This window comes from Heptranchias perlo, chromosome 2, assembly GCF_035084215.1.
Source record: "Heptranchias perlo isolate sHepPer1 chromosome 2, sHepPer1.hap1, whole genome shotgun sequence".
Lineage (NCBI taxonomy): Eukaryota > Metazoa > Chordata > Chondrichthyes > Hexanchiformes > Hexanchidae > Heptranchias > Heptranchias perlo.
In genome coordinates this window covers 7,284,831-7,296,973 of record NC_090326.1, presented here as the reverse complement: position 1 = coordinate 7,296,973, position 12,143 = coordinate 7,284,831, and the positions used below count along the sequence as shown (strand labels likewise).

Here is a 12,143-nt window from a genome sequence, read left to right as displayed (position 1 = left end):
TTTCCCATTTCAGTAGTCATGTGGTCTCAAGATTTCCAATTTAGTAAAAATTAGTATCAAATTAGAGGCAATTTTGTACTGTAGATTGGTGCCACTAGGAACTGTAAGACTGCCTAAACGGATTTCCCATTGAATCCTTATAGTCTCCAGTGTCTGCTGACTATCATCTGATCAGTGTGGGCTATATTTAAAGTCAGGCCCCAGAGGTGAAAGTCCAGGGCCCAACACCCAACCCTCCACTGCTTTTAGATTTCACTGCACCTTTTGCATCATTCCTGAATGGTTTCCTCCTTCATAAAACCACCTAGTATTTCTTCAAAAAAAAAAATCAGGGGAAGGTTGAAGACTTAAAAAATGACCTGATAAATAGCCAGAAGTGTTCAAGATGCCAAGTGTCCCAGACAACACTGCATACCTCTGGCTCAACAGTGCTCATTTCAAGTATTTTCACATTTTGATCATTTGTCTGCAAACAAGTTTGGGTTTTAGAGATATTAACATAAAATGGCTAATACCAACATAAAATGTCTGATAACATGCATTATAGGAAAGTGGAGTTAGCTTAAATTAGAAACTCAAGACAAGTGCTTCACTGCAGTCAGGTTGCCAAGGCAACATAAGACTTCTATGGTGGGCTAATTGAAACCTTCAATGAGAAGAGGAAGAACAACTTGCATTTATATAGTGCCTTAACGGAGTAAAACAGGGCTGTGTCTGTCATTGACCATAACTTAAGTAAGAGTGAATAATAGTCGTTTCTCAATCTCTGACCGATTGTACTTTCTTCTGGGCTGACAGGCGTGACTGCCTGTTCACTGGTTCAGCGAGATACTCGGAATGAACTTCCTGCCCATTGGTAGAAAGAGGGATGAGGTCCTGCAGGTAGATTTTGAGTTAGGAAAGAGATTAACAATCAGGGCCTCAAAGATAGTAATCTCCGGATTACTCCCAATGCCATGCGCTAGTGAGTACAGAAATAGGAGGATAGAGCAGATGAATGCGTGCCTGGAGAGAGGGTGCAGGAGGGAGGGCTTTAGATTTCTGAGGCATTGGGACCTGTACAAGCTGGACGGGTTGCACCTCAAAAGGCCAGGACCAATATCCTTGTGGGGAGGTTCACTCGTGCTGTTGGGGAGGGTTTAAACTAGCTTGGCAGGGGATGGGAGCCTGAGTGTAGATTCAGATGGGACAGAATCACAACTGGAGATGGAAGGCAGAAAACTAATAAGTGAGTTTGGAAGGCAGAGGAAACAAAGGTTAGAAAATAAACAAAAAGGAGTTTGGCAGTGCTTAATGGTATATACCCAAATGCAAGGAGTATAGTGAATAAGGCAGATGAGCTGAGGGCACAGATAGACCCATGGCAGTACGATATCTTAACTATTACAGAAACATGGCTTAGAGGGGCAAGAATGGCAGCTCAACATTACTGGTTTTCAGAAGAGAGAAGGGGATAAAAAAGGAGGGAGGGTGGCAATTTTGGTTAAAGAAACAATTACAGCTATGAGGAGCGATGATATGTTAGAAGGATCATCAAATGAGGTCATATTGGTTGAGTTAAGGAACAAAAAAGGGGCAGTCACACTACTAGGAGTGTACTATAGACCCCCAAGCAGTCAGATGGAGATAGAAGACCAGATATGTAGGCAAATTTCTGAGAAGTGCAAAAACAATAGGGCAGTAATAGTAGGGGATTTCAACCACCCTAATATTAACTGGGATACAAACAATGCAAAAGGTAGAGGGCCCAAAATTCAATTGCATTCAGGAGAACTTTTTTAGCCAGCACGTAGCAAGCCCAACCAGGGGACAGTTCTGGATTTAGTTTTAGGAAATGAAGCTGGGCAGATGGAAGGAGTAGCAGTGGGAGAGTATTTTGGTGGTAGTGATCATATTTCAGATTTAGCATAGTTACGGAAAAGGACAAAGATACAACAGGAGTTAAAGTTCTCAATTCGGGAAAGGTCAATTTTACGAAGCTGAGAAGTCATTAGGCAAAAATGGACCGGTAACAGCTACTTGAAGGTAAATCAACGTCAGAGCAGTGGGATGCATTCAAGGGGGAGATTCAAGGGGTTCAGAGTAAACATGTTCCCACATAGAAAAAGGGTGGGACTCCCAAATCTAGAGCCCCCTGGATGACGAGCATAGAGGTTAAGATAAGCTTATGTCAGACACAGAGAACTCAATACTGCAGAAAGCCTAGAGGAGTATAGAAAGTGCAGGGGTGAAATTAAAAAGGAAATTAGGAAAGCAAAAAAAGGGCATGAAAAAATATTGACAAGGAAAACCCAAAGATGTTTTATAAATACATTAAAAGCAAGAGGATAACTAAGGAAAGAGTAGGGCCTATGAGACCAAAAAAGCTAAACTATGTGTGTAGGCGGAAGATGTTGGTATGGTTCTTAAATGAATACTTTGCATCTGTCTTCACAAAAGAGGGGACCGATGCAGAGATTGTAGTTAAGGAGGAGTGTGAAATATTGGATGGGATAAACATAAACAGAGTGAGAGGGGAAGTATTAAGGGGATCTTTGAAGGTAGATAAATCTTTGAAGGTAGATAAATCACCAGGGCTGGATGAAATGCATCCCAGGCTGTTAAAAGAAGCAAGGGAGGAATTAGCGGAGGCTCTGAGCGTCATTTTCCAATCCTCCCTGGATATAGGCGTGGTGCTGGAGTATTGGAGGACTGCTAACGTTTTATCGTTGTTTAAAAAGGGAACAAGGGATAGACCGAGTAATTACAGGCCAGTCAGTCTAACATTGATGGTGGGCAAATTATTGGAATCAATTCTGCGTGACAGGATGATCAGTCACTTAGAAAGGCACGGAGTAATCAAGGTCAGTCAGCATGGATTTGTTAAGGGAAGGTCATGTCTGACTAACTTGGTTGACTTTTTTGAGGAGGTAACAAGGAGGGTCGATGAGGGTAGTGCATATGATGTAGTCGACATGGATTTTAAACAAGGCTTTTGACAAGGTGCCACATGGCAGACTGGTCAAAAAAGTACAAGTCCATGGGATCCAAGGGAAAGTGGCAAGTTGGATCCATAAATTGGCTCAGTGGCAGGAAGCAAAGGGTAATGGTCGACAGGTGTTTGTGTGACTGGAAGGATGTTTCCAGTGGAGTGCCACAGGGCTCAGTACTAGGTTCCTTGCTTTTTGTGTATATATTAATGATTTGGACGTAAATGTAGCGGGCATAATTAAGTAGTTTGCAGATGATACAAAAATTGGCCATGTGCTTGATAGTGAGGAGGAAAGCTGTAGACTGTAGGAAGATATCAATGGACTGGTCAGGTGGGCAGAAAAGTGGCAAATGGAATTCAATCTAGAGAAGTGTGAGGTAATGCATTTGGGGAGGGCAAACAAGGAAAGGGAGTACACAATAAATGGCTGGATACTCAGGTGTAGAGGAAGTGAGAGACCTTGGAGTGCATGTCCACAGATCCCTGAAGGTAGCAGGACAGATAGATACGGTGGGTGAGGCGGCATATGGGATACTTTCCTTTATTAGCCAAGGCATAGAATATAAGTGCAGGGAGGTTACGCTGGAACTGTATAAAACACTAGTTAGGCCACAGCTTGAGTACTGCGTACAGTTCTGGTCACCACATTACAGGACAGATGCGATTGCACTAGAGAGGGTACAGAGGAGATTTATGAGGATGTTGCCAGGACTGGAGAATGTTAGCTACGAGGAAAGATTGGATAGGCTGGGGTTGTTTTCTTCGGAAAAAAGGAGGCTGAGGGGTGATTTAATTGAGGTGTATAAAATTATGAGGGGCCTAGATAGAGTGGATAGGGAGGACCTATTTCCCTTAGCAGAGAGGTCAATAACCAGGAGGCATAAATTTAAAATGATTCGTAGAAGGATTAGAGGGGAGCTGAGGAAAAGTTTTTTCACCAGGGGTGGTGGGGGTCTGGAACTCACTGCCTGAAAAGGGTGGTAGAGGCAGAAACCGTCATCACATTTAAAAAGCACTTGGACGTGCACTTGAGGTGCCGTAACCTACATGGCTACGGACCAAGTGCTGGAAAGTAGGATGAGGTTGGGTGGCTCATTTGCGGCCGGCGCGGACACGTTGGGCCGAATGGCCTCCCTCTGTGCTGCAAATTTTCTATGATTCTATGCCCATGCAAGAGGAATAGATTAGATGATGTGGGATTTGTATACCTATCATTATAAAACTATAAGAAATAACAACTAGCAGTAGGCAAGTTAGTATAGGGATAATGAGAGAATTACTGAAGAAAAGCAACTGAATGCTGCTCGGCAACGTGTCCTTGTAATCACGGATTTGAAAGGTTCCAGCTGCCTTTTGCTTGCTCCCCACCAGAAGCAGGCCAGAAGATAAAGAGTGAGGCATCACGGATGGATTACTACAGGGTACGAAGAGCGAGCGCGTCTGGTGTAAGTGTGCAGCGAGCTGACCTGATGCAAGTTATTGTGGACACGTGGTGCTATGTTTACTATGACTGACAGATCAATAGAAGATAAGGCAGAAGATAAGTCCTATTTCTTAATAAAGTATTGAAGTTGCAGACACTAGAATCTCAGACCTATTAAATAATATCAGAGTGGCTAAAATCTGACAAATTACCAATGAGTTTGTGCCATCCTGGTGAGATGGCGACCGAGCCACTTTGATACCCGGCTATCCTTATTAGTAAAATGGCTGGAAATATACACTCTCGTCCCAAGCGCTAGTTTCTAGAATTCATTTTCATCGGTTAAAATCTGCAATAACATTTACAAGTTCAATATATTTATAATGAACTGATTAAGAAAACGTGGATTAGACAGCAGTGCAGCGCCCTTTAGGAAAGTTAAGCCACTACCTCATTTCATTGCTCCAAATTGCTTCTGGGGTGTCAAATTCACCTAGGAAAATCTCTGAAAATTTTTCTGGCTCATAATTTTCCAGGTAACAGACCATTGCTTCAGGAAGAATGTGTCCCAGGACACTCCGTTGTACGAGATCTTGCCCTTTTGCCTGCATAAAAATAGAAATTAAAACAAAGAAGGAATGTTGCATTCGCTTTCCTCCCCCGCAATGCTTATAACCAGGTTTACAGTTTGAATAGTATGAAATGTGACAACAGGATTAATAAGCAAATTTACGAATACTGCTCTGAATGCAATTGAGGATTATGCAATCTCCATGATAAATGTGTCCAGTTACCACCATGTATCTTTTCCAACTTGCCAGATTAAGACAGACATTCAACCAATATACATGAAAAGGAACAGTGATACACTCCTGACTGCATTAAACAGAGAAAATACTGGCTACAAGGATAGTCAAAAGCCCAAGGCCTGCATCAGGAACTCACCCGACCTCGCCCAAAACAGTAATCACACAGCGCAAGTTCTGCACATGGCAATCAGAAGGAAGGAGGAAGAGGATGAAGCCTCTGAAGATAGACGGGGATGAAAAGGAATGCAATGACTCAGGCAGAACACACTTCAGCAAGATTCAGCAACATATTTAAAAGCCTTTGACTGAACAAGAAGCTACAAACCCAGGAACCACAGGCCGACTAGAGTAATGTCAGTAGTGGAGAAAATGCTCCAGTGCTTTCAATCTTCATCTAAGAAGCAGAGGGCATAAAAACTTGGCAGAACTATGCAAATATATTGGAACATTCAACATGCCAAGCCAATACAAGTTTTTGATGAAGATGACAAAATTGGTTGAAGTCAAAGAACGCATGGCAAATTAATAATTTAAAACTGGATTAATAGGAAACATGTGGGTAATAAATGTAGAATGTTTATATGGGAGGGCATTAACTGGGGTGGAAGCCCCAGGGATAGTTGCTGGATTCGCTGTTGACGTTACTCAGATGCAGCTGATTCTTGTAATATTACAAGATTTGCTGAAGACCAAGTTATGTGGTCAAGCAGTAAGGATGGGGGATTCGAAGCAGTTTTACTGAATTTATCTCTAGATCGCAGAAAGTTTGCTAACAATTCTCAGCATTAATCAGATGTACTTAAGTGTACAGTCATGCAGTCTCAAAGTGGAAATTTGTGAAGTGTACACAATAAAATGAGTGCACGATTTATCATCTGCTACAAGAATCCAATGTGAAGGTGTTACCAACAAGGCGAATCAAGTGAAGGGCAGTCAGTCAGTCAAAGCAATTAATTTCAGCCTTAAAGATAACTGGTGAGACAACATTTGGAATACTGTACAGAGATGTGGGCAGCCTACCTTCAAAAAGGGTTTCATGCACTATACAGGATTTAGAAAAGATCAACAAAGCGATGAAATTTGGGGCTCCAAGTCATGAAGAAAAGCTCACAGAAATAAACTGGTTTTCATTGGAGAAATATTGGGGAGAAATGACCTGAGGACTTTAAAATGCAAGAAGCAACTTCCCTCAAAGGTTTAGTAGATAAATGTAACACAAGATGTGGTGTTAGGCCACAGTGTGGGAACTCAAGTTTGATCCCTGGTCTGTGCAGAGTTAGCAGATCTCAGCAAGGCAGCAATTGGTCAAACACTGCCAGACTAGGAGGAAAGAGGAAAAATGTCACGGCCCCTACTCTATCGTGATCCAGAGATCCACACTGGATAATGTACAGGTGAAAACCAGGTGAGGGCAGGATCATTCGGCTACCATGCGCTCCACTGTTTATCAACCCACTGGCACATCATGGCTGGCAAATGAAGAATGGCCAATTGGAGGAGGGGTACCAGGAAGCTGCTGGTACCTGAGCACAAGTTAGTGATTTCAAGAGATGAGAAAAAAATGACATGAGAACAATCCTAAAAGGAACAGATAATGCAGATGCAAGCAAGTTACGTTCCATGTAGTATGAGCCTGGAACTAAAGAACAGGAGAATCAAATTCCCATACCAAAAAAAGGCAAGGTTGAAAGTTTAAACCTTAATTTTGCATACAGCATTATAGTGGTGTTTCTCCGCTTTTCAGATTCAAATCTACCGAGGTTTAGGCTGCAATTGCCCTGTAATTGTAGCACTGGTGCAAAGTGAAATCCCTTTGCACGGATGCTGGTTATAATACAAACATGGTCTGTTATTCAAGGTCTGACCTGGCACTGAAGCAAGGACAAGAGAGTCTCACTCCAGGATCAGGTTCAATTTTACCTCTGGATTTACACTATACATGTTTAGCTTTGGTATACAGTGATACAGTTAATCAGATCAAATTAGTCTATGATTTTACTTATTCTGGTAAAAGATGTGCATGACAATGGATTTCCATCAAGAGAGATCTGGTTAAAAGCATTCGATAGCTTAAAGCATTACATGTCGCTATGGGTTTCGAATACTGATCTCTATATTTAAGTTGCCAATTGAAGTGCACTCACTTTTACTGTTGCTGCATCAGTATTAAACGCAAAGACCACATAAGTTACTCAATAACACCACTGGGAAGTAGCTGTACAGGATTTGCTCAGAGCACACATGCATGTCTTAATTTGATTGGTTCATACCTCAACTGGTGATGAACAGCAACTTCAAGGAGAGGGTGAAATGAGTTGTCTGCGCTGCTCGGTTATTGAGTTTACATGTTTTTGGACAATAATAGTATAGGCAAGAGATTGTAATTTCAGAGGCGTATGGTAAGGGATATTACTGGGGCATTAAGGCAGGAAAATGAGGGAAACTCAGCACCCATTATTTCCCCTCATGACAGACTAGATATTAGACTGATATCTTGGAACATGGAGACTAAACAATCAGAAGGGACAGAAGCCTTTCAACATTTGGAGAAACTAGACTGCATTGTTACCTTTCTCATCCTTGGAATCCTGAGAAATACAAGTTCTGTTTGAGGAACATAAATCTAATCAACTGTTCCTGTTTACAGCAGTCTCAGACATTGGAGGAAGTTATATAGCAGAGGAAGAAATGGTACCTTTTATTTCAATAAATCCCCAGTTGTTGCAATTAATGCCCCATCTAATTCAGTGGAAGAATATACCCACAACTAATGGAAGGGGCACCACATCTGTCCCCGACATTTATTCTTACTGTTTATTCAGATGAAAAAACTTTTCACGATCTCAAGTCGTCCCAAAGCACTTCACAGCCAACAAAGTGCTTTTGAAGTGGTCACTGTTGTAATGTAGGCAAACATGGCAGCCAATTTGCATACAAAGTCCCACAAACAGCAATGAGATAAATGACTGGTTAATCTGTTTTAGTGATGTGGGCTGAGAGATAAATGTTGGCCAAGACATCGGGAGAACTCCCCTGCTCTTCTTCGAAATAGTGCCATGAGATCTTTTGCTTCCACCTGTGGGAGCAGATGTCCTCCAGCAATGCAGCACTCAGTACTGCAGTGAAGTGTCAGCCTAGATCGTGTGCTCAAGTCTCTGGAATGGGGCTTTAACCCACGCCTTTCTCACTCAAAGACGAGAGCGCTACCACTGAGCCAAGGCTGACAATGCAGAAATACTGAAGCTATAATCTCCTGCCTATACTACTTTTGCACATTGGTTGGTAATTGTTTGAGGTTGGAGACAGCGAGTAAGGATAAAGCGTTCGTTCTGATTGGAGGGATGTGACAAATAGTGTTCCCCTGGGATCTGTACTGGGGCCTCAGCTTTTCACCATTGATATATATATATATATCTTGGGTAATGGTATGGAGAATTATATATCCAAGTCTGTAGATGACACCATTAGGAGGCACAGTAGGAACAGGAAGTTAAAAAAGGACACAGATTAAGTGAATGGGCAAAACTGTGGCAGATGGAGTTCAATATGGGGAAGTGAGAGGTCATCCACTTTGGACCTAAGATAGCCAAAGCAGAATGCTTTCTTAATGGAACTGTGGAGAAGTGAAGGGATTGTGTGTCCAGGTACACAAATCACAAAGCTAGTGCATAGGTACAAAACGCAATCAAGGCAGCTAGTGGAGTACTGGCCTTCAACTCAAGGGGGTTGAAATACAAAAGGGAGGAAGTTGCGCTTCATTTGTGTTGAGCCTTGGTCAGACTCCATTTGGAGCACCTCAGGAAGGATATATTGGCTGTGGATGGGATACAGCACAAATGCACCAGAATGATAACAGGGATTAAAGGGTTAAATTTATGAGGATCGGTGGCATAAACTTGCTTTGTATTCCCTGGAGTTTAGAAGGTTGATGGTGATCTAATTGAGGTCTTCAAAAATGATAAAGGGATTGAATAGGGTAAATACAGAAAAGTGATTTCCTCCGGTGGGGGAATTCAGGACAAGGGGTCACATCTTAAAATTAGAGCAAGAACATTCAGGGATGAAATCAGGAAGTACTTTTTCCACAAAGGGTAGTGGAAATCTGAAATTCTTTCCTCCAAAATGCTGTGGATGCTAGGTCAATTTAAATTTTCAAGGCATGATTGATAGATTTTTATTAGGCAAGGGTATGGATCAAAGGTGGGTAGTTGGAGTTAAGATAAAGGATCAGCCATGGTCTGTTTGAATGGTGGAACAGGCTCAAGGGGCTGAATGGCCTACTCCTTTTCCTAAACATGCAAGTAGGCACCATGTTGATTACAAAATGACACACCTGGCAATAGAAGCTCATATTTCATGGCAGACTAATTCCCAACACCATGCCAGGAAAATCTACAGTACGACAGGGCACTATTGATCACCAATGGAACTTAAAGTGGTAGACTAGATATTGCAGGGTGATTGTTCCCACTTAACTCCAGATAACCCTGCAAGCTGATGCCTTAGAGGGTAGGGTGGTCCTGAACTTTCCCACTGCTTGCACGATCAGTGCTTTCTACTAGTCAGTTATGCTCCAGCAATAACTGAGCATACTTGCAGGATCCCTTAATCTTCATTCTACTGACCTTCGCTTAAGGTCTCAACTTAGGTAGTGCAGGGTTTCCTAATGGGGACAGAGTACGTGCAAACTGTATCAGGCAGACAGATATTCTACTTGCGTAGATTTCTCAGCGAAGAATTTCACATCCCTGGCTGACTCAAGAAAAAGCCCTGATGGACCATGATACCTGGAGGATTTTACAGTCTACAGAATTTTCTGTCATATTGTCATACTTCATAGATTTGATTTGGGCATTTCCCAACAATCTGAAATCAACCATGCCACCCACAACAATTTGTTGTTATCGCAGGTCATTGGTCAATAATAATAATGTTGTTCCTCCCCCTAGCTGCAAACAAATGCTAACAGTAAAATCCAGCAACTGCTGTTCAATAGAAGGCTTCCATGTGAAATGTGTAGAAATTGAATTCTGAAAAAACCTGATGGAAGTCAAATTACTGTTGAGGAAATCACAAGCAGTTTGAAAGCATGAAGGGAATAAAACATTAAGTACTTCAATTATAAGAAACCAATTAGCAATTTGCTATAAAAAGGGACATATTAAGCAAGAGGGTCTCATACATCAGACACTGCACACATTCCAATGACTGAACGGAAGCAAAAATCTTTAGATCAAATAAGTTATTTGGTAACTTGTTTAAAAAAAAGGTTGACTTGAGGCTCCAGCTGAACTGAGGATACAGAAGAGATTTCAGCTGGAGTCATTGTTTGCAACTTATTTTATACTGACCTCTTCCGATCTGAATGCCTGTTTCAGGTGAGTATACTTCAAAAACCTAGAGGATAAGAACACAGTTTTATCAACTTTATTGCATTTTGCACGATGCAAGCCGAACCATCCCCATTAGGAATGCTTGTTGATGCTCTTACCTTGCAACAGGAAGTACATTGGAACCTGTGTACATCATTATAAAGAAAAACACACCAGTAAGGTAAAGGCGAGGTAACTGTGGGTTGTCCTGCATCATATGGTGCAACAAGTTGGCAACTTTCTCAACCAGAATGGGATCAAAAGTTACCAACAGCTAAAATAAAAGAAATGAGATTTAATAATTTGATGTACATCAACATTCTTTGATCAAAAAAAATCCCAAAATTTAAGTGCAAAATTACATTTACTGCCGTACTGTTCATTTTATCAGGTTAATTCCAGGTTAGAACAGAAAAAAATACAACATTTCTTGTGATGGATTTGATTTTAAAAGTCCTGTGTACCTGAACGATGTGAGAGAGGCATGTATTGTCTGTAAGCAGCCTCTTTATTCTGGGTAGGGGTCTGATGATAGCATTATCCTGATCCCTGGAATATGGGAAATATTTCAAAATTCTGAATGGTAACCCTGTTTTATGCAAGACATGCAATAGTCTAGAATTGTTACTTCACAGCATCACTTAAGAAAAATTGAAAAGTACAACGTGCTTTCAAAGACATCTACCAGTAATATTAAAACTCCAGTTTTCCTTTATGTATATCTTCCGCGCTCTCGAGTTCGTAACATTTTTGTAACATTGGTAACACTTGGAGGTGATGCCTATTAAATACTTTTCATAGATAACTAACACCTGCTATTCACTCTTCTCCTCCCCCCCACTAGTGCTGCCATTATCTTTTTCTGCCACCTCATTAGCAATAAATACCTTTTAAGCTTTATAGCTAATTTATAATTTTGTTTTGCTGTTTAATTTTTCCACCGTCACATTGTTCGACCCCACCCCACACCTCCCAATTCCACTTTCTACTGCCTGCTTTGCTTTTTATCCAATCATGGTGCCAGAGGAGTGCTCGAGGCCCATGTAAAATGTAATCATTGTGCCTCCTTCACACCTTCCAGTCTGTCCTCAAAATATATTGCCCTCCACGCTGCAGAGAGATTTCCGCTCACGGAGACATTGGGCTAACCTACCCTAGTTCAACCCAATGAAGAAAAACACCACACAGACACATCGGTCACCATTCAAGAGATTACTTTACAGACATCAGGGCAACCTACCCTACATGTCAATGGAATGCACATCAAGACACACTGGCCACCACTTAAAGGCAATCCAGAACCACGTCACAAATAAAAAGCGGACATGTAGGAGCAAGCACAAATTGGCAGATATTAATACACTGACACAGAAGACTGGCCACACTTTACCCTAAGACAGAAACATAATATTCAAACCAACACGTCAATCAAAAACTAGCAAAACATATTGCTCAGATACTTCCAACAAATAGATCGCAAAAAATATTCAGAAACACCAGAACGACATCAAGTATACTCGGACAGCATTGCTGGCCACTTTAACACAGGAAGCAGAGCACAGCATTCA

General features: G+C 41.5%; 1 protein-coding gene across 5 annotated transcripts in view; it reads right to left on the bottom strand.

The window, feature by feature from the left end:
* LOC137334859 (dnaJ homolog subfamily C member 13) overlaps positions 1–12,143 on the bottom strand; it is a 270,037-nt gene that overhangs the window by 99,173 nt on the left and 158,721 nt on the right. For all 5 annotated transcript variants that reach the window (XM_067999895.1, XM_067999904.1, XM_067999912.1 and 2 more), the window contains exons 30-33: positions 11,040–11,124; positions 10,695–10,849; positions 10,555–10,600; positions 4,845–4,999 (exon numbers count right to left, since the gene is read on the bottom strand). In XM_067999895.1, coding sequence (XP_067855996.1) covers positions 4,845–4,999; positions 10,555–10,600; positions 10,695–10,849; positions 11,040–11,124 — 441 coding nt within the window. The remainder of the gene's footprint in view (positions 1–4,844; positions 5,000–10,554; positions 10,601–10,694; positions 10,850–11,039; positions 11,125–12,143) is intronic.